Raw genomic sequence first — 27,178 nt, 5'->3', positions numbered from 1 at the left:
AGGAGCATGTGTTTTTTCTGCTGTGTTTTTATCGATAGCACATCCTTCACCGACGCAAGGCCACAGCGGCAATAACATCCTGCTTAATGACTAATGGAACAGTTGTACTTATTCTGTTGGGTAGGTTGGGGGGGTGGGGCATGTTTTTATACAGTGTAATTTAATGGGCCTGTGGTCTTTGTAGGGCTGATTCGCCTGCGCTCCACTCCACTTCCCAAGCTTCAGGGGCTGGAGTACGTCCTGAACGCCACGGCCACAGACGACAACGCATCGGGGGGGCCGCACTCCCTCTCGTCCACGGCTCAGGTCATCGTCGGGGTCGATGATGTCAACAACAATAAACCTGTGTTTGAGGAGGTGAGGATCTCGAAGGAAACGTGAATCCATTTATCCGGATTTGTTTGATTGTCAAAGTTGTCTGTCAAGTTCGTAGTAGAGCCCGGGTAAAGAATTTCATACACTGATACAGTGCCTTGCATAAGTATTCACCCCCCTTGGACTTTTCTACATTTTGTCATGGCATAACCACAGATTATAATTTATTTCATTGTGGTTCTATGTCATGGATCATCACAAAATATTCCAATATTTGGAAGTGGGGGGAAATATTACATGGATTTCAAAATTATTTACAAATAAAAATCTGAAAAGCATTGAGTGCATATGTATTCACCCCCTTTCCTGTGAAACCCCTAACAAAGATCTGGTGCGACCGATTGCCTTCACAAGTCACATTTGCAAGTCACATAATTAGTAAATAGGGTCCACTTGTCTATATTTAATCTCAGTATAAATACACCTGTTCTGTGATGGACTCAGAGTTTGTCAGAGATCATTACTGAACAAACATCATCATGAAGACCAAGGAGTTTGCCAAACAGGTCAGGGATAAAGTTGTGGAGAAGTAAGAAGCAGGGTTAGGTTTTAAAAAAATATCCCATGCTTTGAACATCTCACTGAGCACCATAAAATCCATCATCAGAAAATGGAAGGAATATGGCACAACCGCAAACCTACCAAGACAAGGCCGTCCACCCAAACTGACAAGCCAGAAAAGGAGAAGATTAATCAGAGGAGCAACAAAGAGGCCGATGGTTACTCTGGAGGAATACTTATGCATCCAACAGATGTCAACTTTTTTGTTCTCGTTATTGTGTGTTTCCTAATTAAAGGTATCTTGCACCTTCAAAGTACTATGCAGATCAAATGGGAAAAAGTCTGTTTAAGTCTATTTGAATAACAGTTTGTAACAGTACAAAATGGGAAAAAGTCCAAGTGGGGTGAATACTTATGCAAGGCACTGTATATTGCTGTATATTGTCTTTATAGTGAACATGCTGTTGTCATGAGCGACCACATCACTGGCGTTGATCCGTCCCAGCCACTGCTGATACAAAGCTCTGGTCGCCTATTTATTCAAAGTTTATAAATATTGAACAACCAATCACACTGCACTTCCTAGGGCCCTTAACCACACACATGACAAGTGTGAAGGCGAAAAGATGAGCGCCTCTTAAGATATGCATCCCACGTACAGACAGAACTGAAATAAATATAATCACATTTTTTAAATGATCTAGCACTGATTTTGACACGCAGTCTGACCCGGTTGCCAAGCGCTGCTGAAGTTTATCTCAGGACTTAGAAGAAGATTTGTTCAACTCGGTCCAAAGACTGAAGGGACACTGCACCGTCCCCACTGACTGCTACAGCGCATCGGTCACTTGTTTATTCAATTTTTATTAATATTGAGTGAACCACACGACTAAATCGCACCAAGTCAATATGATGAACGGTTCTCAAGAAATGTGATCCACATACAGAGAGATTTCAGGAATCCTCATAGATGTAGGCAAACCAATGGCAGTATAATCTGGGGAAAGGCTTATATCGTTCAACAGATAAATTGTTCAGGCTCCAGTTTTTTTTATAGCTCATCCTATGGACTTCTTTCCATTTTTACTTATTTATTTGGACTCAAATACAATCATTTGAAATCACTGATGTTAAGTTCAGTTCCTTTAGGAAGCTTCTTAATGTGACAGCCTATGTGTTGTTCTGCTGGAGTCGCTTTATTTACAGCAAGAGCAGGAAATCTTGTGAATGAGACACTGGTTAGAAATTTTTTTTGCAAATGACTGTTTTTGGAAAACAGTCATTTGCTCCGAGTTCGGTCGGAGGAGTGATACCAGCTGCTGTGTCAGCTAACTTGGCTTAGCAATCCTGGCTCTCTCCATCGGTAACAAAATCCGTCCTGTTTTGTTGCTAAACCCAGTTGCCAGACAAGAGAGCCTGGCAGAGCAACTGGGCCGATTTGTTACCTTTGTTCCGAGCCAGGATCGCTGCCTCCCCCTGTTTTTAAATCAAAGAATGTGCTCTCATCTGCCTGTCTCATCCTCTCAGTGCACTTCAACTACCCACTCTCCTCCATCCCTCTCCTCATCCAGCTCTTGTATATATTCTTTTTCTCTCGCCCTGGCGTTCTCATTTCCCCGGCCTCCGTCTCTCTCACCGCTCTGTTTTCCCACGAGTTCTGATTAGCCTGCACACCCACTCTATCTTTAGGCACTCCGTCGGGATTTCAATTAATTTATGAAGAAAAAAAAAAAAAAAAGTGCAATATCATCACAATACACTTTACCTGTTTAATTAACTTCCTCCTTAATGAGGGAATGACTTGAACTTCAGCGCAGACTCGCCCGTGCTGAGTCGCAGCTCCCGAGGTCTTTCGGGTGGGCTGCGAGTTTTGGCAGCTTGACGTGTTTAAATATCAAATTGCACCTCGGAACCATCTGGGCTGGCGTGATATTTGTATAAAGAGCTAGCCACGGGCCGTGCACCATGTGCCACCCCTCCGTCTCACATTGTTCGTCTCTCGGTCGCCCGCTCACATGCTTTGATCCGTCTCGCTCCCTCGCTCCTGCTCCCCCTCCTCCTCGCCTATTGTTTTTCCTTTTTTTTTTTTTTCATGGTCATTCTATTGAAAGAGTAGCGAGCATTCATATCTGATTTTTGGTAAAAAAAAGAAACAGACTCCAGAGAGCAGCTCTTTATCTGGGGCATATTTTCATTAGGGGGACTGGAATGAATTCTTTGCTGAGCTCTTCATTGCCGGCTCTTAGGAGAAATCGTTGTTTTTACTTACTGTATCAATAGCTTCCATATTGTGTTAAATTCACATTATCTCACTGACCTTCTACTTAAGAACTTGATTTTCTTTGATTCTTGTTTTGCCATAACATACACTGACAATAGATTCTCATATATGAGGATTGTCTCTTGTATTTGTGTGTCTCCTTTCATTCTTTCTTTCTTTCTTTCTGTCTCTCCCCCCTCCCTCCCTCCCTCCCTCTCTCTATCTCAGTGCCAGCAATATCGTGAGCAGGCTTCAGTGCTGGAGAACCAGCCAACGGGGACTTTTGTGTTGCAAGTGCACGCTGTGGATGCAGATGAGGGAGCAAATGGAAAAGTCAAATATGGCTTAATGCACAGAGACAGCACCATGCCTGCCTTCAGAATTCATCCGGACTCAGGTAGCGTGGTCACGGATTGTCTGGGATGAAATGGGTCTCAATTAGATCATGGAGCGCGGAGTCTAGTGCAGAGAGACAATTCTGCTGTTCTACGGAAATGTACGTCTCTAATGGTAATCGCACTTGAGCTGTGATTTGACAGGAGAAGAAATTCACATAAGTCAAATGTTTATCTAAGAATAATTTGCGGCGCCCATTTTTAACCGGCCTGTTTGGAATGGACCGTTAGCTTAGCCTGTGATAATACTACAGCACCACATCAGAATTACTCCTCAAACAGCCCTACAATATACTCTGAGATGGGGGGAGTGAAGTTAGAAAACTTTGCGTTCATCCTACCTGGTTTACATGATTATCATCTGTGTTTTTCATAATATTAAACTGAATTTGCTGTATTACTCTTTTACGTGTGTGGCTGATATATACATTTTAATGAATTTACTATTTTCTGTAGTTCAGCTCGATATAAAGCATCGCAGCCACAAAACAAACGTCATGCATTTACTTTGAAGCAGTTGCTACATCCCTGAATATCAGTGTCAGTCTGTTATCGTGAAGTTAAAACAATCAAATTATCAAAATGATCTTGCTGTGATTTTGACAGTAGTACAACTGGTCACTTTTTTAATACATCTTTATTAATATTGAGTGCTTGAAACTGCCCTTCCTGGCCAATTTACAATCCACATGCAAAGGGTGAAGTCAATATGCTGAACGGTTGGATGATATGTGTTTCACAAACAGACAGACACACATTTGTGGAATTAGTAGATAGAAGAGTCTAATGCCAACACCGGTCTATCGATCACTCTTTCTCTGGTGAAGCTGTTTTCTGACTCTTCAGTGTATAAAATGACTGAAACAGAGGAGAAGCTTTCCTGCCACCTTAACACGTGGAGTCAGCATGTTATTCTTCTCAAGTCATTTTCTGTCTTTGGCTTAAATTCATCTCCAGATTTAATAACAAATTCATTGCACTTGAAAGGAATGCTCAACTTACTCAGAATAAATACAAAAGTCTTTATTTGTTTGTCTGTGAGTGGATGTTCTGATGATGGGATAGACGGATGAATGGTTATGTGGATTGATGGATGGATGGATGGATGGAGGGATGCTGTACACATGGATGGGTGAATTGCAGAATTGCCGAATGGATGAATGAGTTCATATGAATTCATGTGATTAAATGTTGTGCCGGGAAACGGGCTGATTGTTGCTCTGTATTTACAGGAGCGATCACGACGGCCAGACGCTTCGACAGGGAGCGGCAGCGAGAGTATTCAATTACAGTAACGGCCACTGATTGGGCGGAGGAGCCGCTCATCGGCATCTGTCAGCTCACCGTCCAGATCCTGGACCAGAATGATAATAACCCCAAGTTTGAGAACCTGCGCTACGAGTGTAAGTGTTGCCGGTATTAAATGAAATATAAATATCTCTGAATCACTGAAGCAGCCCATAACCAATTCCTTTAAAAATGCTATAGGAAACAGGGCGGGAGGCGGATGTGGGTGGAAAATAAACATTCTTTCCGCTGTCTAATGAATTTCATGTCTGTGTGAAATGAGCATTAGAACCACCCCAGTGTCCCTGGTGGCGGGAACCAAAATTACTTGCATTGTAACAAATCTCTGTTACCCATTCCTGTCCTTTGCCCTTAGCTGTGACCAGCATAACTATATCTCCATCCTCTGCAGACTTCCTGAGAGAAGACACTCCGGTCGGCACCAGTTTCCTTCGAGTGGCCGCTCACGATGACGACTTTGGCACAAACGCAGCCATCACTTACTCCATGTCCCCGGAGCAGCCCGAGTACCTGCAGGTCAACCCTGTCACCGGATGGGTCTACGTTAACCAGCCCATATCACAGGTCAGTCAGCAGCTATTAGCCGGCTCTCCATCAGCCACCACACACAGACACACACAGACACACACAGACACACAAACTGTCTGAACCACACATGACAGCCTGTGGGTCTGAGTCAACAGAGTTAATGAGTGAGCCACCTCAAAGTGCCTCTGCCTGCGACCCCCAATCAGAGGTGTGTGCTGTGTGTTCTCCCAGAGGTGCTGCACACACAAGGACCACAGAGAAAGAAGATGGAGGGAGACTAATTCGGGTTAAGCTACTTATAAAAAATAGATGTTAACAGCTCTGAATTCCCGTTGTATGTGATGACTGCCGTTCTGTTTATTGGCTTGTTCCAAAAGACTATAAGAAAAAAGAGAAAAGAAGAAGCTTTCAAAAAAAATAATTGAAATGGACAACACAGGTTTTAAGGCAAATTATCACAAACCAAGACACTGTCCAACTTAAAACACCCCCGGCTTTGATATACTGAATTAAAGGTTTTATCATTTTCCTTCATCATCTCATACTGTGATAAGGAGACTGACACCTTAGGACGAGTCACGAATTTTAAAAGGCATTAAGTGAAACATTTTGGAGGCAGGAAAATTACACTCGTGATTGCGCTTACAGAGCATCCACACTTACCTCAGTGCCATTAACACCAAAGCACTGAGCTCCAAAGATAATATCCATCCAGAAGAAATCAAAGAAGACTCCTCAAAAGCTGAATTCTTGTACTGTTGGTATTCAAAGTGAAAGACGAGCAAGTCGACTTCCCCAGTTGACGTTTGTGGACTAATTGATTTACCGTGTCAGAGTTTCAGTGACGCGACACCTCTTTTCACATTCCCCACTTGGCGTGTTGTTGATTTTTTATTTTCATGTTTTCTGCAGCCTATCAACACTGGTCTTCCCATTTCCCCTCTTTCACTTATTCACGTCTTGGCATGTTGTTTGGCTACGAGCTTGCTACAGCACTACAGAGCCGTGTATTATTCAGCACACTTTTTAGCACGCTGGTGTCAGAAGCCTGTTGTAGTTTTGCCACTGACTTCATGCAAAATTGAAGCGTTAAGCCCAAAACCTTGCTTGAACAAAGCTGTTGCATATTTGAGAGTATTTTTTTTCCAGAATCATCCCCACAGTAACTATATGCTGTAGCCAAGATTATAAAAGCACTTCATTAAATGTTAAACGTCGAAGGTCGGTCGGAGACATTGTTCTGCTTTGATTTTCCTCATCACGCTGCCTGATCACAGTGACCAAGTATTAAGGTTTTTATGCAGCACACTTAGCAGCTAAGTGTGCACCACAGTTCCCAATTAACTCACAGAGTTTCAATGGAACATGGAGGAGAAAGGCCATAGAACAACAGCCTCTATCATTCTGCCCTTAGACCATAGAGCCCGAGTCAGACGTCACTACACGGCTCTGTGGAGGATAAAGAGGAGGGAACGTCCACATCCAGATTATTTTATGGGTATTTTCTTGGTCAGATCTGATAACATTACTGCAAAATCTCATTTAAAAAAAACGTGGTTGGATTGTTACCACAAAGTCAGCCAGACATTCACTTATTGCAGAAGCAGCAGCCGCTCGGTCCACACTGGACATCACAGATTGTGATCTTTGTTCTCCGGTTTCAAGCTTTGGGAAAGAATTGCACTTGTTCACAAATACTAATTGGATTGTACCAGGAATAGAAAATGTAATTTCGGAGTTAAGTGAGATTTCCTTTTATCTGGCGACTGCGGCACAATAATAGAGTTGCTAGGCCATGATTTGCATTGATAGAATAATGCAGCTTATGGGTGAAATGTTACTGCTTAACAATGGAACACGTATTTGAGCAATTTTTATTAACAAAGTGGTAGGACTATAACTTGCATTATCTTTTATTGTTAGTGGTTAGAAAGAAGTAAAATTACCACATTTTGGCATGAAGAGGCCCTTCAGGGAGTTTATAGAGGGTTTTTCTTCTTTCCGATGTGAGTTTAATGTTGATGTTACACATCTTCTAATTAAGATAAACCGAATCAAATACTCTAACGACCTCTTAAGGAAATTTACAGCTTTCCCTGCAGTGTCTATTTCGATGAAAAACAGCTCCTCAGTCAAATTCAACCCTTTATTTCCTAGCGGTTCAATTTTGGCACAGGAGCAGAAGTAGAGGAGCTTTTGTGCAACATGAATTATATGTTAATAATTTTTTTTTAATACTCACACCACCGCCTCTGTTGTTCTTGGCCTAATTAAATGATTTCCACAGAGGAGTTCATTGAGCAAGTCCAGGGTCAGGAGGGAATGTGAAGTCATTACCGCCAATCAGCTGATCACGAGCTAATTGCTCAGAGCGTCAAGAACAAACCTATTCACATAACTGAGGTTTATTTAAAAACCCAGCTCGACACATTTAATCATTATTACTGCTCATTGCTGTTGCTGGCCAGTTTCCACCGGCCCACTGCTGCGGCACAGGCTACAGGCACACGCTACTCAAAGATGATTCAAGGGCTATTCATTGATTTCATTACTAGTGCTATGATAAATTATGAATCTAAAAATAATAGTGTAAAGTAGCAGGTTGTGTCAAAGGATGAAGGAATGTCAGGGAGGCTTCTTCTCTGGTTTTACAATTTCCTGGAGAAAATATTTTCTCCAATCGGGTCTAGTTTTTAAAGTTTTTGAATTCAAGATAAGGGATAGCAGATAGCCATCTTGTTTCCTATGGTCTTGCAAGAAAATCCAGTTAAATACTTAATTTCTTCTATCCATGCATCCATCGTAGAGCCAATCCCTGCACAGTCTGAATATCAGAGAGTCGAGACAAAGGACCATTAACAATCACATTCAATTTAAAGTCTCCAATTAACCAAATACAAACCCCATCTTTGGACTGTGGGAGTAAACCCATGCAAACACTGGGAGAAGGTGTAAACCCCACACAGACAGACCCTGCCCTCCGCACCACCATGCTGTTTGTGATTAATGTTCTGTCAATCAACAAATTGACTAATCAATTGATCGTTTTCAGCTCTAAAATACCGTGACGGTGATAATCTGAATCTCTTGCTCCTGCCAACAGAGGCCTTACATCGCCCGGGACATCGTAGCGACCGACGGCGGAGACCGGAACACTTCTGTGGAGCTGGCTGTCACCATCACCAACGTCAAGAACCAGCCTCCGCAGTGGGAGGAGGAGAGCTACAGCGTGGTCATACCCGAGAACACCGCCAGAGACACGCCCATAGTGGTACGTGTGCACGTTACTGCTGTTATGCATCAGTACATACTGTGCTGTTATTATGCTGGTTTCTCCATCTTGCCACTTTGAGATAGAGTAATTGAATCAGCGGAATGTTTGTCTGCTTTCGCACATGGATTACAGCCCAGACACCATGTTCTCTTTGTGCTCCGACTGCACCGCACAAAGATTGGCAGCGCACTGAACAATCTGTGAATGTGTCTTGAAGGAGAAAGCTGACTTTGGATTGGAGCAAGTGTCATGACTGCGGGCTAATTAAATCAATTCAGAATGTCTCGTTTGATGTGAAAATACAAAGCTGTCAATCCCGGGCGCACAAATATCCCTTTTTTTTCCCCCCAAGGTCTTCACAAGGGGATTCACTCTGAGATAAGAGTTTATTGCAGAGCTCCGACAACAGGTGTTTACTCCGATAATCAATCATCACAATAATCAGCATTTGACACAACCTTTACATCTTTAGACGGCGAACAACTAATCGAGAAAAACTTGATAACGCAGCCGTAAACATGTAAACAAGTTTATACCGACTGACCTCAAAGATAATCCTTGTTTTAAGGACTTGTACACGATTTATGGAAATAAGCTCATTTGCTCACTTGTCACGATTCGGAGGAGAATATTGACATCACTCTGATGTTTGGACGCTCAGTGTGGAGCTTTAGCCTGAAGATGGTTAGCTTAGCTCAGCATAAAGACCAGAAGCTGAGAGAAACAGCTAGCCTGGCTCCTGTCTGCATTTTAAAAAGATGCCTGCCAGCAGCTCTGGAGCTCGCTAATTAACATGTTGTATCAGCCAAATTAACCATTTCCCCCCGTTTCTAGACTTCATGTTACACTAAGCTCATTGCCCCCCAGTTCTGGCTCATAATCTAACTCTCTACAAAAAAAAGCCAAAGAGCACATTTTCCCTGAAATAATAAAAACTTGTTTTTTGGTGGCTTAGCAGCACAAAGCTGAGTCTTTACCAAGAGCTACCAGGTGAGAAATAAAAAACATAAGGGAGATCGACTGTTTTTATAAAGCTCTTTTCCAGTCTTATCCAACACTTTGAGCATTTAATAGTTCAAGTTACATTCACCTATTTATACAGCAGTGCTATACACAGCTCTTTTTCCATCACACACCATGTCGGTGCAGCCATCAGGGGCAATTTAGGCTTCAGTATCTCGCCCAGGGATACTCTATAATCGATGTTGATGGACACCCTCTTCCACTTTCTGAGCCACAGCCGCCTTGGCTACCGCATTCTAAAGCCCCTGAACTGGAACGGTAAACTGTACCGTGTGTTCCTGTGCGCATTTTTATCCGCGTTTTGCCATTCCCGTTGCCATGTGGCTCTCGGTGCAAAGAGTAAGCCTCCCGATGCTTTTAAGAAAAGCATTTTCACAGACACACTCACAGGTTCTATTAAAAAAAAAACAAAGCTGCCAACATTATAGCATATGACTCATAGGGTAGTAACTGCTGTCCAGACTCAGGCCACCCACATCGAAAACCTAGACAGTCCTCCACAAACTCGGATGTCTGGTCGTTGTATTTGCCTACTAGCAAGTCTAAAGTTCACAAATTAACATATTTTGTTTATTTGCTCAGTTCTTCGCTGCAATGTGAAAACCAAGTTGAGTTCTGTGCTGTAACTTCCTAACTGGGTGCACTGACCTTGTGTCATAATTAACGGGCAAGTCTCCATAGCTGGTAAACACATTTTTTTTGTTACATTCGGAGAGGGCCAATTATCTCCTGGCTCTGTACTCAAGGGACAGACATGACAAGAAGAGCGGTATTGTTCTCATCTCACTCGAGGAAAGAAGGGAAATGAACGACGCTCAGAGTTTTTTCTCCTTTTCTCGCGTCGGCCCCCAACTCCTCATTTTAATGTAAACAGAAAAACTCGCTTCTCATCCTGTGCAGACTGTCAAGGCGACTTCTCAGCTGGGCGACCCGAGGGTGACCTACAACCTGGAGGACGGGATGGTCCCGGAAACCAACATGCCCGTGCGGTTCTACCTCTCCCCCAACCGCGAAGATGGCTCAGCGTCAATTCTGGTGTCTGAGCCGCTGGATTACGAGACCACCGCCTTTTTCTCTCTGAGGGTCCGAGCGCAGAATGTGGCTGCCGTGCCTCTGGCAGCTTTCACCACCGTTTACATCAACATTACAGGCATGAGTTTTTACTCATCTCATTCGTCTCCATCGATTTTCTGTGGTAGAACATTTAATTGGCAGACGTTATCATTCCATTAGCAGGTTGTATTAATATTCTTTAAATATATGTCCACATTAATTTGTGTTTTGGATTTCACTTTATTTAAAATAGCATTTTAATGAGATGATAGATAATGTAGTGATGACATTATCATAATGTAAGTTTCAGTGCACAGGTACTAAAGGATATGATACATTACAAAATATATCTACAAATAAGAAGTAAAATATACCAATACGTATATGATATGTCTCAGAGATACGTAGTTTAGTTTAATGATGAATTCATGGGCTGCTAAACGTTTAATGGGCACAGCTTCAGATGCTTGAGATTTTATTATTTAAATTAAATCAGGAGGTTAACACATCTCCTCTCTTCTCTCCAAAGATGTTAATGACAACGTGCCATTCTTCACCTCCTCCATCTACGAGGCGTCGGTGACGGAAGGAGCCCAGATCGGGACTTCAGTTCTCCAAGTGTCTGCACACGACAAAGACCTGGGTCTGAATGGAGAGGTTCGTGCTGTTCTGCTCTTGTCTGTCACGTGCAGTTTCAGAAATTTGAAGTGATTTAACAGAGATCTATTCAACCGCATCTGAGAACTGTTTTTTTCCCCCCTTACTAAACTATTCTTGTTATGCTTGAAGGAGCGCACGGTGGCAGGGCGCCACGATCCCTTAAGTGTGGAGGCTTTTCGCTGCAGAGTTGTCAAAGTGTTGCAGAGGCGGCTCTGTGAAGTGTGCAATCGCAGCCGTGTGACTGACTGTGACAATATCAGTGTATCGATCTGGTGTTTGCCTTTAATGAGCAGACGTACTCTGTCTGGGAATATAAGAGCGACCACTTAACATTTTCAGCCTCAAACTCTTACATTTCATGTCACCTCTGCAGGTTACTGCTTGAAAAGACTGTGGCAGATTCATTTTCGAATTCCCTGTGCTCCGCAGATCACTTACTCTCTTCTGAGTGACAGCAGTGGAGACCACCATCTGTTCCGCATTGACCCGACACTGGGGGTCATCTACACAGAAGCCGTGTTTGATCGCGAGGCTCGCAGCTCGTATTTGTTGGAAGTTCAGTCAGAAGACGGGCAGGAGTCGGCGCGACCTGGCAAAAACAAACAGGCCAACTCAGGTTAGAAATGATGAGAATTCTAATAAAGTCGAGAGTTTCTCATTCGGCAGAAAGCTCCTCATGAATTCATATTTTTCTTCATTTTGTTAAATCAAAAGCTCAACATATTGGTTATAAGATTTTTGCTTTGCTTGTGAACAGTTTAATGAGAAGAGTAACACCACTTAATACCCTGATAGCATATGGATGTGTGCCACTTCAGGCTAAATGGATGTGACCTTAAAGTGGCCGATTGTTAAACAACAAGTATCCCAAGACAAATGTGGGTCTTTTTTGGTAAACACATGGTTCTTTAGCTCTATTCTGGAAAGGGACCTATGTGGTAAATGGTGAATAAAACAAAACAAATTTGGGCCTTGCCGAAAAACCATGTTTGGACATTTTCCAGGTTTTTCACATATAAAGAACGCAGCTGGAGATTGTTTAAGTCAGACGTGTTCACAACAACAGGAGAATTGAGGTGAGTGTGTGAGGTGAAGCTCCTGGGCAGAGCAAGCAGGAGGCCGGACATGACTGATGATAAATGTCACTGTGGAAATCACGTGGTTTTGTTTGGAGCACATTGACGTCGGTGTCAACCTGTGACAGAGTGGGTGAGGACGCGACCTGACTCACCATTTGTCCCTGGCATCCTTCGACCACATTACACATTGAACTCATTAGTTTCTACACACGTTGATTTTACTATAATTTACAGATAGTTTTGTAACATTGGTATCACTCACTATACCAGGTTTGTTTGTGTTGGCAAATTACTACAGTTCACATCAAAGTACATGAGAATATTAAAGAAAACACACAAGCCTGCGTTAGTTGAGTTTCCTCTTATTATGTTAGAGGCACAAATATTGTTTAATTGCTCCTTTGTTCTGACTCAGCATGTGGGATAGTTTCTCAGAAGGCACCTCCCGGCATTTCCTGGTCTTTGAATATCCATCAATGGGACAAACCAAGTGAAGGGGTGTTTATTTTCTTCAGGAAAGTTTCTGTGTTTTAAGATTTTAAAGCATTATTAGCTCTTTCTCAGTTAACTTCCTTTTAAAGAGCAGTTTAGCCATGTGATAGGGTTGTAGAGTCAGTGTATAGTTACTTGCTCGTGATGGTTCAGGCTGAAGGTGTGAATTGAACACCCCATGTATTTTGCTTGAGTCGTATAGTGAGATTTTAGTTTTTCCTTTTTTTCAAGTTTTCTAAGAGTTTTCTCAGAGTTTGGGGAGCACTATAAATAAATCTATTCACCCATGAAACAAGAAGAAATCTGCTGGAAAAACAAAAAGAATACAAATCTCATCTCAGGATGAAAATGAGGTGCCATACTCATAAGATGCTGAAGAAGATGTCAACAAGATTCTGGAGATTTTGACGATAAGGGCTGATAGTGTCGATGTGCTGTGAACAAAAACATATGTCGGCAGAAAAATCATCATTGTCCTGTTGTTGTGAACGTGTCTGACTCGGACAATCTACTGCTCTGGTCTTCATGGGTTAAAGGCGAACTACGGAAAATGTCAGGACTCAACTATCCAGACATTTTTGGGGAGTTGAAAGCTTTAATTTTTCTTTAGACTATAAGTCAACATCAACCATCGACTTACTGGTCTGGCTCTATCTCCTGAGCTACAGCCGCCCCTTAAAGTAACAGTCTTCTGTGATTTATTATAATCTGTTTACCAAAACGATGAACTACTAAGACAATTCTCTATAATCTTTCTTCATGCAATCATAAGTAGATGACAGTTTATAAGAGAACCCATGTCCTAAGTAATTATACAAATAGTTGTTTTTCACTGTTGGAAACTGTGTAAGTTGGAAGATTTAACTCTTTTTAAAAAAAAAAATATTTCTATTTTTTCCACGACCAGACGGCCTCACTCTCCTCCATGTGAAAATAGCCCCGAGATTTCTCGGCTCTATTTTGTCTCCACCTCTTTAATTTTCATCGTTCCAAATTCAACCAATATGGCATTTGTTTGCCTACCATGTTTTCTTTGTGACACTTTGGCAGCCGTAACACCACAGTCGGTATCTAGAGTGATGCAATATGACGTTTGTATTCAGAAGTGAGTTTTGCCAGCGCTTGTGAAGGCGGTATTAGGGCTAAAGGGTGATGTTTTGGAGCAGGGTTGCCAGGGCTGCTTAGCATTTGCAATGAGTCTTAGCTGTGTCTTGTGCTGCATATCTCCCACATCCAGAAGGGCTCATTTCCTCTGCAAACATTACCTGTCTCTTTGCGTTACCCCAGGGATACACCGAGAGGAGGTAAATGTAAAAAAGCAAGCTGAGGAAATAAGGCCACCTTCCACCACCATCATCTCTTACTGCAGCAGCTCCAAATTAACATGTCACCCCTGTTTTCAGCCAGCAGATAATTTAGTCTTTTTAACTAAAGAAATAAACAGCGTAATGAGGAGTGCACCGATAAGACACAAACACTTGTCATCTTATAAATATTTAACCTTCCCAGTAGAGTGGTTCTTTATCTACTCTGCAAAAACAGCAGCTTGTTGAAGAGTTTTAGCTCTATCGCTGTTATTCTTCCTGCAGGAAAACAGTTAGCTCCGTTAAAACAATAAACTCTTGACAAAATTAATAATTTATATAATTTACGGCACATCTTTGTGAACACCGTTTTGTGTGATTTCCATGTCAATGAGCCACATGCCGTCAGGTTAAGTGCCTCTTCCGCACTAAACAGTGACAATGAATTGTAAAATCAATAAGCAGATGGAAGGAGAGAACACACATGCAGTGTTCGGCAAACTCTCTGTGACTCCGTGTGTGTGTGTGTGTTTGTCTGTCTGGCGTGTGTGTGTTTGCTTGTGCACTGTGTCGTCTAATCTTCTGCCTTACTGTCATTCTTGCAGACACAGCATATGTGAGGGTTTTCATCAGCGACGTCAACGACAACAAACCGCTCTTTGCTCAGCGGCTGTATGAAGTCGGCGTGGACGAGAATGCAGATGTGGGCCTGACTGTTGTCGCCGTTAGTGCTAATGACGAAGATGAAGGTACGCATGATGAGGCAGCAGACTGAGGAGGTCCCCACCAAGATTTTACTGATGCCGCCTCTCAGAAATAAAGGTTAAAGAATCTAGCCAACCAGAACCAATATTTAAGTTTTTCGTGAGACACTTTGAAACTCCACAGAGGTTTCCACACTGCACTTTCTTTATCTTTCACCAGACTGTCTCTCTCTCTCTCTCTCTCTTGAAATAACAGAATTATTTCAGCCATTTTTCCAGCAGTGACTTGTGTGCCAAGTAGGCACTTTCTTTTTTGTTGTTGCAAGATTGCCTGGGTGTGTAGCAGTATGCATAAAGTGACCCTGTGAGCAGTCCTTCTCAATTTGGCCTGCGCTGTGCTGAAATCATGCTGCTGAAATCTTGCCGTGTGCTGGATTTAGCAGCAGTCATTTAAGTGCTCGGCAATCCACTGCAGCACATATGTTCCAAAAAGAGTGACACGCTCCCACACAGTAGGTGGGCGGGATTTAAGCAATAAAGCAATTGCTCATCCTCCGTACAGCGGCAGCCTAAGATCCCTTTATCAGGCATGTTTAGGTCCGTTAATCAAGTATTTATGGCGAGCGGGGGTGCAGCTTAGGCCGAGCTGCGGCACTAATGATGAATTGCTGTGGAATAACACCAACCCCCAACATTATAGTTACAATACTGTTGCACTTGCGTCTGAGAGGCTACCCTCAATCTGTCTTGTTTAAAAACTCCACCCTGGGCTTGACTGCTGTAAGCCCGGCAGATCCCTGTGGGAGGAAGGGAGCACTTTGTCAGCCAGGGTTGTGTTAATAGTACAGATTAGTGTATTTACATCGGATTGTAGCTACTTTAACCCAACAGCATGATTGAAAGCCAAACACTGTTCATTCTGGGAGATTATTTTATCTATTCCAGTAGATTGGATGGTCTCCATGGAGACACAGTAGATAGGTTGAGATATGAACTTTTCCGCTACTAGACCACATCGCTCTATCCTCTCTCAGGTCCTCCAATCATTCCCTTGTGGGCCCTATCAGAGTGCATTATGCTGCTTTTCACTCCCGAACTCCCTTCTTCTTCTTTTTTAATTAGTATCTGATTAAAGCCGAAGAGACAAGGAACAAAGTTTCTGTTTAATTAAGTGATCAAAACAAGAAAGGGATACATGGAAACCTACTAATTTTGAGGTCTCCGAGGAAATGAGGTGTAATACCCCTGTGGTTATGCCCTTCTGTTGTTGCCAGGATTATAGTACGTACGATATAATTAAGAAAATAGAGACATGCTGAGGTATCCAGCATGTTACTCAACCTATGTGTATTTAAGCTTAACCTTCAGATTTCACTTTTCTTATCCTAAAGAATGTTTCTTTGAGGAATGAGAAGGGTTATTTCACATTCCCAGTCATGCATTTTGTTGTTCTTACCACAGGGGCCAACGCCAAGGTGCGCTACCAGATAACGTCCGGCAACAAAGGCGGCGTTTTTGACATAGAGCCGGAGGTGGGGACGATCTTTATTGCCCAACCACTGGACTATGAGCAGCAGAAGAGATACAAGCTACTTGTCCTAGCGTCCGATGGGAAGTGGGAAGACTATGCGGCCGTGGTGGTCACTGTGGTGAATAAGAATGATGAGGCACCAGTGTTCTCCATGAATGAATACTATGGATCGGTCACAGAGGAGCTTGACGGGTCACCAGTGTTTGTACTACAGGTGAGAGGCTGAGATTATCACTGCTAACAGGATTTACACTTTTGTAGTTTCAGGGGTTTTTAAATCCGCAAACCTCGCAAAATGCTCTTACCATACCAGTAAGTTGGAGATGTCGTGATGAATCTTGTGTGGAATAGAAATTCAGCTTTAAGGCTGTCAGACCCACTTTCGGCCCCGATGCAAGAAAAGGCCCTGATCAGAGCTCACTGCTTTAAATAAGGTGGTCAGGAAAAAAAGTGCACTTAAATGGGCTGTCGAAAACAGAAATCCAAAAGCAAAGAAGACCCAAGCGACAGCTGAAAGGAGATAAGAGGAGAGCTGTAATTTGGGTTTGACTGGATGAATGCATATCCATTTTTCTTAAGAAGTTGTCTTGGTCTCTGCAGGTGACAGCCACTGACCCAGACAAAGATGCCGACCAGGGCGCCATACGGTATTCCATTCATGGCCAAGGGGCAGAGTCGCACTTCATGATCAACGACATCACGGGGGAGATGTATGCCCAGCGCACCATGGACCGAGAAGAGCGCGCCGTCTGGCGCTTTGTCGTCATGGCAACAGACGAAGAGGGCGAGGGACTTACCGGCTTTACGGATGTGATTATAAATGTGTGGGACATCAATGACAATGCCCCCACTTTCTCCTGTGCTCCGGATAATTGCCACAGTAGCGTGGCGGAGAACTCCCCCCCTGGGGCGCTTGTTGTGGAAATGACGGCGGTAGACAGTGACGACGCGGCCGTGGGTCAGAACGCGATCCTCACCTACAGGATTATTGAGAACGCACACAACGAGAACAATGTCGATCTCTTCACTATTGATTCCAGCACTGGCACCATATCTGTTGCAGCTGTGGGTCTGGACCGGGAGGTTACTGAAAACCACCGGCTGGTTGTCGAGGCCCGGGACGGCGGCGGCATGACGGGTACAGCTACTGCCACCGTCATCGTAACAGACATCAATGACCACGTCCCAAAGTTTAAAGAGGACTGGTGCGGTGCTCGTGTGCCAGAGAGCACGAAAGAGGACGCTCCGATTCTGGAGTTGAGCGCCGTGGACCCGGACGCCGGCACGTATGGACAGTTGACCTTTAGCGTGGTGGCTGGAGACCCAGAGCAACAGTTCTACATGGTCAGCCACAGACTGGACCAGACAGGGACAATGAGACTGAAGCAGACGCTGGACTTTGAGAAACCAGGGAAGCAGCGGTTCAACCTCACCATTAAAGTGGAGGACTCTGACTTCTCCAGCCTCATCCACTGTCTGGTACAAGTGGAGGATGAGAATGATAACGTCCCTGTGTTTGACCCGAGTTCCCACCCTCCTGCTCCTCTGCCCGAGGACACCAGTGTAGGAACCAGTGTCATCCAGGTCGTGGCCACTGACTCGGACTCAGGTCTGAACGGGGACATTTTGTACAGCATTCACCCCGACTCGGACCCATATGGACATTTTACCGTCAGTCGAGCAGGGGTGGTCACAGTCGCCAGCCCGTTGGACAGGGAGAAGCTGGCAGGTTATGAACTTGTGATCATGGCGACAGACCAGGGTTCCCCGGCACTGACTGGTAGTGTCACCGTCCACCTGCAGCTGCTAGACACCAATGACAACGGGCCGGAGCTGGAGGCGGAGTACGCTCCAGTGCTGTGGGAGAACAGTCTGCCACCTCAAGTGGTCTGGCTCAACGAGAGCTCGACTCTGCTCCATGTTGTGGACAGGGACTCGCCAGAGCACGGGCCTCCGTTCTCTCTCTCCATACCCACGCTTTTCTCCACCGACTTCCACCTGCAGGATCACGGGAACAGCTCTGCCACTCTCACCGCCCTGCGGCGATTCGACAGGGAGAGGCAGAGCGAGTTCCGCCTGCCGCTGATTATGACAGACAGCGGCGATCCGCCAATGACGGCCACGAGCACGCTCACAATCACCATCGGGGACCAGAATGACAACGCCCATCAGGCTGGAGAGAAAGATGTCTATGCGTACAGCCGCAAGGGTGAGTCGCTTGCTCCCCCTCATTTCATCCTCTCTGCCCCTTGTTTACGCTACAGAGCGTTGCTCAGCAGGCAGAGCGCCAGTGAAGGGGGGGGAACTGAGGATACAGCTGAAGGGAAAAGTTTTCGCTCACCCCCCCACCTGCTCAGCGTAGCCTGGAATTCATAATTGCTCTCTTCCTTTTACATTCTAACAGTGTTTTGTTATGATAATATCCCTGTCAAATCCTCTCTCAAGCCCTCAGCATACTCTCCCCCCCCACCAATCCCATGCCTAAAGCTCATATGAACTTCACATTATGGAATCACTATTCATCTCTTTCTGTTGAGTTTTCTCACCCTGCAGGTAAGTTGGTTTGGTGCGTCGGCTTGTTAGTGTTTTAACCGCGCACTCAGCTAAATGGCTGTTTTGGTAATTGTGGAAAACAGGAGCGCTGTGACTCATCCAGGCTGCCATTGTTTACCCAGCTGCAGTACTCTGGCACTGCAGGTCGATAATAACATAATCCATACTGAGATAGCCCCGCTTCCTTAAGCTCCACGCTCTCTGAAGTGGAGCACTGAGAGACTATTCATTCCAGCAGTGGGGCTCCACAGTCATGAGCATAATAAGTAGAACAGAACACAAGAATGCAAGATAAGGAGAAGAGAGGGAGGTAAAGATAAGTGTTGGCATCAGCAGATTGCGTCCAGACGAAATCAACGTGTGTGTGTGTGTGTGTGTGTGTGTGTGTCTGTGTGCGTGCATGTGGGTGTGTTTACCTTGAACAGGAAGGATGACAAACGCAGCACTGGGGAAGGTGTATGCCCCAGATCCTGATGACTGGGACAACAAGACCTACACTCTGGAGACAAGTGCAGCCAAGTAAGCGCTCACTGCTAAATGCATTGAATTTTTCTCTGAAAACATGCTGATCTCCGAATATACAGCACAAGTACAAGTGCTAGAGCAATACAGTACCAGAAGAACTGCCAACACTGTGGAATTTGAAAAATAAAGAGGATGTGGACTCAGCGTTGTGGCTGTATTTCTCCGACCGGGCCTTTTTCCGTGATATCACTCAGCCTGAAACATGCCTAACAGGTACTTCTCCTAATCTCATATCCAATTCTCTGACCCCCTCATAAGCCTCGCTTTCCGAACAGACTTTAATTGTAGCCGTCTACAGTGATGTCGAATTGCCTATTTTCTAGATAATGCAATTAGACTCAAACAAACTAAGCAATCTCGGTTCACCTATACAATGTTTCCGAGATGGAACAGCATGTACGAGCATGGTCGGTCTCCATCAGGGACCTTGTACAACTATTCAGTATTCAGACCCTTAGATCAGATTTGAAATACAAATTGCATATTTGTTTTATTCATATAATAATTTCGGACAGTTGCCATGGCAACTAAGAAGCTCTTTTATAAGCCTTTTAGGAGCCAAGGACTTCTTTTTTTTGTTTTCTTATTCTTGGTATATTCGGTGTTTTTTGGGGAAATTTATTCCCTTTCACTTCCTGCTGGAAACCACAGCTGACCCGTTGAGCTGCGATCTTTTAGAAATTTAATGATTTGTTTGCCTCTGTGGTAAAAGCTCAGAAACAACAGGAGCCAATCACTCATCTCCCAAAGGAAGCCGTCCTCTCCCACTTAACAGCCCCCTCTGCTTCCCTCAGATACTTCAGCCTGAACCAGAGCACGGGCGAGCTGACCATGCGACAGAACACTCCGGCGGGAAGCTACTGGCTGCGGGTCCGGGTGTCCGACGGGGTGTGGCCGGACGTGGTGTCAGGCGTCCGAGTTCATGTCCGGGAGCTGGTGGAGAAGGCCGTCCAGTCGTCCGCCTCGCTGCGTCTGACAGGTTCGCAGAAACGTTTCTCACCCGGTGGTATAAGAGCATTAATGTTGAATGACTGCAGCTCTACACATGTTTGGGTGTTGCTGGGATTCAGTTTACCTCCCTTCTCTCCTCTTTGTTGCCTCTGCTCTTTTCTTTATCTATCTTTTTTTTGAAGCCGATGTTGAAAGAGACAGGCCACAGGCATGAATAAATTGGTGCTTTTCATTGAATGATTATCAGGTTGTCAATCCAGTTAACGCTGAAATAATAGGCTGTCAAAAGGATTCTTTATACTTGCATTATTTAGCATTTCTAAGCTTTGTATCAAGCGACTGTTCACAGCGCTTGTTGGAAACAGTTTCCTCCTTCTTCTTCTTCTCCAACGCTCTGAAGTTTATGTTAGAGTGTTCATTTTTCTGTCAGTCTCTCAGAGCAAATTGGAGTTATAAAGGTCAATTTGGAAGTGTCAGGTAAAGTCCTTGACATTTAAAAAGCCATTCGGCAAGAGTCGTATTATGGATGCGTCTGACTCCAAGTCATTATCATTTTTGGAGATTAGAATAGAAGACGGCTGCCCCCGTTCTCCAGATATTATTGGAAGGTGGAACCACAAATATGATAGATTTTCCAGTTGTTAAAATATTTTGTGCAAGGCAGACCTTCAAGGACCCCAACTTTATGCTGGAGGAGAAATAAATGACGGCACGAATCACTCACCTGACGGATGATTCAGTGAGGAAACGGATCGATAGAGGGAGATGTCAGGCCACGTCTTGCGCTAATGGAAGCAGGAGCTCAGTAGACTTTGATCAACTCTGCACTTGTCATTGATGAGTCAGTAGTTCTCACTGCATGAATCCCCTCTCACCCCCCCCCCCCCCACTTGTCTCCTGAAGGCATCACGGCTCGAGATTTCATCGGGTCTCGAGTCGAGGGCAAGAGTCGGCTGGAGATGTTCTGGGACTTCCTGTCTGAAAGCCTGTCCGTCAGGTCGGGGAGCATCAACATTTTCAGCATGGCCGACAGAGAGGACCGAACGGTGGACATCCATTTCTACGTGCTAACTGATAATGGCTACCTGCGCCCGGAGAAGCTGCACGCTGTCCTCGCCGCACATAAAAAGAAGGTAAATGTCCCACCGCGTCTGATAGATAGAGATCAATGCTCGTATATCAAGCGATGCACCTGGGAGCTCGGGGGGGGAGGAGATAACGGGGCCTTTTATCTGCCCTCTTATTTCCACACCAACTTTCTGTCTGTTTACTGCTTGGCCCTGTCATGTCTCTTTGTCTCGCCCATTCATTTGTTGTCTTTGTATCTCTCTTTACGTGGCACGCGTTATTTCTTCCATATTTGAATGGCGCTTCATTTTTGAGTTGACTGTCATGCTTGACTTTATGATTTAAAAACAACCAGTTACGGAATATTTAAAGTCAGGAAGGGTGATATGGCCCCAAATCCATATAAGATAGATAGATAGATAGATAGATAGATAGATAGATAGATAGATAGATAGATAGATAGATAGATAGATAGATAGATAGATAGATAGATAGATAGATAGATAGATAGATAGATAGATAGATAGATAGATAGATAGATAGATAGATAGATAGATAGATAGATAGATAGATAGATAGATAGATAGATAGATAGATAGATAGATAGATAGATAGATAGATAGATAGATAGATAGATAGATAGATAGATAGATAGATAGATAGATAGATAGATAGATAGATAGATAGATAGAGTACTTTATTCATCCCCGAAGGGAAATTAAGTTGTCATAGCAGCCGGTACATTTGAATTCAATAAAATACAATACAATAGAATAAAATAAAAAATATTGAGGTAGAAAGAATAAAAAAACAGAAGCACAAGATAAAATAAAATAGGTAGATAAGGTGCAGTGGCAAGATGATGGTAATAATAGTACTGATGGTATGATGGTAATGTTATTGTTAGACAGTATATAAAAATAGTACAGTATATATAGTATATAATATAACATAATATATATTTATATATTGGGACTACCATATTAAAAATAAATGTCACATTCTTTTAGGTTTAAAGACTGATTTTTGCTGTAAACATTTGATAAACAGCAGAACATTTAAAAGTCTGAGGTAGAGCAGTTGTTATACCTCCTGATGTATGTATTTAACTTTTGTTACATTGCTATTGAAGACAATTAGTATATGATAATAGTTTTAGTGCTCATTCCCAATTAAAAGCATTTGTGTAGACCAGGACTCGCCTTCTTTGCTTGCCTGTCCTCTTCTTGAAGTCGTTTTATCCAAACGTGTGTGTCACTGTGTGTACACCCCCTCACCACCAGCACTGGAGACACAAGCCCTTGTGTTCTAAGTGAAAATTATTGTAATTTCCATTCTTGTTCCCTTCCTCTCCTCCCTTCTCCCCCCGTCCCGGCTCCCCTAGCTGCAGTCCCTGCTGCGTGTGAGCGTGAGCCAGGTGCAGGTGGACGAGTGTGTGCGCACAGACTGCAAGAAATCCGGCGGCTGCTCCACACAGCTAAGCATCAGTGACTCGCCCACCCTGGTGGACTCGGGCGCTGTCTCCCTGGTGTCGGTGAAGCTGACGTCCTCGGCCGTGTGTGGCTGCGCTGCCAGGGAGATGACCCACCAGCCCTGCTCCTCCTATCCCGGTAACCCCTGCCTCAATGGGGGGACCTGCATCGACACCCAGAACGGATACAGGTGAGAGGCGCGTCTGCAGCTGTCTGAGATGATTGTATCTGGGAGAGAAAAAAGCTATTAAAGGGCAGAAAACAGAAATAGGATTTTCTCCGTGTGCTGCCGTCTTCTCTCCGGCCCCGTTCCACTTTCTGCAGAAGAGGCATCATGGTAATTGAAACCAGAATTACTAACAGAGTCTCTCGTGAGCAAAATTTAATCCACCTGCAAGTTCACCTAACTTGCTCGAACTGCTCTGCTGGGTTTGCCAGCTGAATATAGATTAGCAGTTTTGGGGTATATCTGCTCTAAAAGCAATAGGCATGTGTGTGCATATCTATCCACTAATGCCTGAAGTCTCGGTCTGTCTGTCTATGACTCGCATATCTGGAGAACGGTTGATAATATCAGTTTTTCAATTAACACGTGTATCGTTAATGGCTAAAGTAAGATGTGTGATACGTTCTATATTAATAGACTTTGAATAAAGAGGTGACAAGTGCTCTGAAGCTCCAGCGGCTATAGGACTCATCAACGCAAGGGACATTGTCAATCAAGACAACCGATTCTCCAGTTCAGGGTTCTGCATTCTGACTTGAGCTTCACTGAACTCTGAATAAACAGGTGAACAGCTCTTTGTTTCTGCAGACCGAGTCCTGAGTCTTCAGAGCTAGTTGCAACCAGCATCACCACAGGCTGGGCAAACAGGCCAAGCTCCTTCTAAACGGGCAAGTTTAGAACGGGCACTTCACCAACTTGTCTTAAAAATCTGAGTGTGCCTTGGCCAATGTTTTTAAATGAGCTCCATAGATTTAAATCTTGATATCGACATCTTCAATGTCTGGCGCACAGTGTTTTTTTGCAGCGCTTATCTGTAAATTAAGAACATATCCTTTGTGTGGAGGTCATTCTCCTGCAGAGTGAGTATTCACTTTAAACGTTGATAAAACGGCTGCCGTCGGTGTAAAGGGCCTTCACCTTCAAGTGGAAAGGTCTCTCCGTGGTCGTCTATCACAGAGGAAACAGCATGCAGTTCACTTCATGCGCACACTAATGCCCAGATTAGATAAATATAGGGCAAGGGGATTAGCACAGCCCTGGCCCCCCTCTGTGCTCACAACTTCTCAAAATCTCATTTAATGCCATTTACATGAACATGCAAGTTTGTTAAAAGCGCAGTCTTCAGAGAGAGAAGCCGACAGGACTCGTGTTGTTTCTGCTTTCATCTCTTAAATTGTCTCTGCTCCAGCTTGTGAGGGAGAAAAGCCCCCCTTGTGAGGAGAATATACCCCCCCTGTATATATATGTGCTATACATGCCCTCATGTGAATGCACCCTGGACACTAAAGAATCCAATTTTTGACTCTGTACCATGTCAAAGGGGTTTTAACAAGCAACCTCAGACAGCGGCCGATCAGATATTGTCAATCAAAGTGAGAAAAAACATGCCCCTTGCCTCTTGATTTGGAATTGGCAGCGTTTTCTCCTGAGTGACATGAAAGAGCAGCGAAGGAGTGAGGTGCTGCGGTTTTTTTCGCACGTGCATATTTATGCGCACACTCGGCCGCCGAAGACGTCCCTTCTTCCCCCCCGCACGGATCAGTATTCCTGACATGTGTAGCCCCTCTGCAGAATAAACAGCGATGGGGAGAAACAGCCTCAGTACACACAGCCCTCCTCAGACACCGCATGAAAATAGATGGCTTTGACATTATCAGCAAAGCCAGCTTGTCTCACATGCCTGCATCGGAGGGGACAGGAGGAGATCAACCAGTCCCCCCCCCATCCCCACCATCGCCGTGATTGAATGGGGGCTGTTTTCATCACTGTGGGTATCTCTGCCTTTATTGTGTTTCTCGTATGATTATTAATATTTACCATTATGCTCTGAGACAGAAACATGTGGAGGAGAGGCGTAGAACACATTTCCTTTTCACTTCTTGTCTCCGCACTTATCCTTTACACTCCACACGCTCTATACAAAATATATAACCAGCACAGCAGGCGAGACAATCTCTTATATATATCGCTAAGATATTTTGACCATATATATTTGAAACCTAGAGAAGGGTGGCAGGTGGGGATAGGTGCGAGAAAAGTCCAGGACATCTTCGGTGTTGAGGCATGAGAAATAAAGTGCGAGAAATAGAATTAATTATCTCCTAACAAAAGAGATGTGATGTGCCGAGCAGGAGCCGTCTCCAGGGGGTTCAGCTCGGGCAGCTCCGTAGACAGAGAATAGAACGAAGTAATGTTTTGTTCGTGGCTAATTGATTTAATGTAGCGCGGAATATTCAGGGTTCCGTGGCTCATGCAAACCCAGTTGACTTTATAAAAGCATTTTCCTTCGAGTGAACGTCTCCCACCGGTGTCTCGCGTGTCTCCAGAACTCTGGACACCGACGGACATAAATAATCAGCGATGTTCTCTGAGAAATCTTACGACTCCTCCTGATTTTTCCCTCACTTTCTTTTTCTCCCCGTCGCTCCAGGTGTCACTGCCCCCCACAGCTGGAGGGGCCAGACTGTCAGCAGACGAGACTCAGTTTCCTAGGTGACGGCCATGCCTGGTTTCCCCCCATAAGGCCATGTTTTGATAGCCATCTTTCACTGGAGTTTATGACGGAGGAGGACGACGGGCTGCTGCTGTATGCCGGGCCGGTCGCCACTCTCCTGCCTGGGGACTCGGAGGACTATATGGCCATAGGTAAAGGAATGAGTCTGGATCATCACGTGTGTGTCTAGAGGCCACTGGGCTGCTGTTGCACTAAAGCTCGGGGTTTAATTTTGTGACTTTTATCACTGGGTGGTAGCTGATCAGATATACGAGGCAAATTTAGTTTGAGAGCCTGCTGCTGGAGAATAGGGAGCACTCACTCTCCTGAGTTAATGTGATGCTGCACGGGAAGTTTACTGTTCAGTGTGTATAATGTTGTGTTTAGTCGCGTGCCAGCGAGGAGTTGTGTAATTGCTCGCCACCTGCTTCAGCTTCAGAGCGGTGCTTCAGCGTTTGACCAGACTCTCTGGCAAGCAGACAGGCAGAGCACAGCAGCGGGTGGGGGGGGGGGTAGTTCTGCCCCGGACGTGACCCCTGCAGGTGACGGACAGCGGTTGCATTTTTTTCATCTCACTGATTGGGCGATAGCTGGTTTTTGCACGAGGCTTCAACATATTTTTATAAATGCAAAGTCAGAGGGATAATTGTTCAGTGCCCCGAAACCAAACTTAATAGAGGCCTCATTACAGTAATGATGTGTCACTTTCTGATGTAGTGGTACAGTGATGTGTTTTTTAATAGCCACATCGTATCACTGGAGCTCTGCATGACCCTAATAAATACCATGAAGTATGATGGAAACCAGTGGGATTTGTGTGTTTTCGATGACAGCGTCTGTCACTTTTGTAAATATCTCCAGATGTGAGATGCACACACTCCCGCATATGTTCGATTTCCATTTACCATTCTTTTCACCCAAGTGACACAATAACAGCTTTCTAAATTACCATTGGTCGTATCTTGCAATGCAAATGGGTTTTCTTTTTTTTTTCATATATATATATATCTGCCTCCACCCCAATATGATAAGGGTGAATTCAATTCCATTTACGAGGCCTCACGTCATTTAAAAATTAGATGTTAAAAAAAAGAGACTGGCACTTGCGACGTCTCATTGAAACGCTGTCATTATTGCTCAGGATCATCCAGAGTTCAGTAATTCTGGTGAACTGATTCTTTTTTTAATTTATTATTCTCTATTTTACAGCCAATTTCCCCATCACCTTTGTTCTGGTGACAATCAGATTCCCCCTGCTGTAATCCTGCTGTGTTATACAGCTTCTTATTGCCGTCTTTATATTGTGTTTGTTTTGAGGTGCGACTCTTTCATATGTCTCCCGGTTTTTTTCTCCTCCCGTTCCTGCACAAACTACATATTTGCATCTTGTTTTTGCAACATA

At 44.2% G+C, this 27,178-nt stretch overlaps 1 protein-coding gene across 1 annotated transcript in view; it reads left to right on the top strand.

Moving 5' to 3' along the window:
* LOC133009516 (neural-cadherin-like) overlaps positions 1 to 27,178 on the top strand; it is a 95,893-nt gene that overhangs the window by 47,151 nt on the left and 21,564 nt on the right. The window contains exons 8-23 of the mRNA XM_061077035.1: positions 185 to 357; positions 3,365 to 3,533; positions 4,764 to 4,934; positions 5,231 to 5,403; positions 8,471 to 8,638; positions 10,565 to 10,814; positions 11,247 to 11,374; positions 11,807 to 11,993; positions 14,858 to 15,001; positions 16,418 to 16,701; positions 17,088 to 18,696; positions 19,466 to 19,559; positions 20,360 to 20,544; positions 21,420 to 21,649; positions 22,969 to 23,246; positions 25,714 to 25,928. Of these exons, the coding sequence (XP_060933018.1) occupies positions 185 to 357; positions 3,365 to 3,533; positions 4,764 to 4,934; positions 5,231 to 5,403; positions 8,471 to 8,638; positions 10,565 to 10,814; positions 11,247 to 11,374; positions 11,807 to 11,993; positions 14,858 to 15,001; positions 16,418 to 16,701; positions 17,088 to 18,696; positions 19,466 to 19,559; positions 20,360 to 20,544; positions 21,420 to 21,649; positions 22,969 to 23,246; positions 25,714 to 25,928 (4,458 nt within the window). The remainder of the gene's footprint in view (positions 1 to 184; positions 358 to 3,364; positions 3,534 to 4,763; positions 4,935 to 5,230; positions 5,404 to 8,470; positions 8,639 to 10,564; positions 10,815 to 11,246; positions 11,375 to 11,806; positions 11,994 to 14,857; positions 15,002 to 16,417; positions 16,702 to 17,087; positions 18,697 to 19,465; positions 19,560 to 20,359; positions 20,545 to 21,419; positions 21,650 to 22,968; positions 23,247 to 25,713; positions 25,929 to 27,178) is intronic.

Source organism: Limanda limanda, chromosome 8, assembly GCF_963576545.1.
Source record: "Limanda limanda chromosome 8, fLimLim1.1, whole genome shotgun sequence".
Classification (NCBI taxonomy): domain Eukaryota; kingdom Metazoa; phylum Chordata; class Actinopteri; order Pleuronectiformes; family Pleuronectidae; genus Limanda; species Limanda limanda.
Note: the sequence above shows the minus strand (reverse complement) of the source record. Positions and strands in the feature narration are given on the sequence as shown.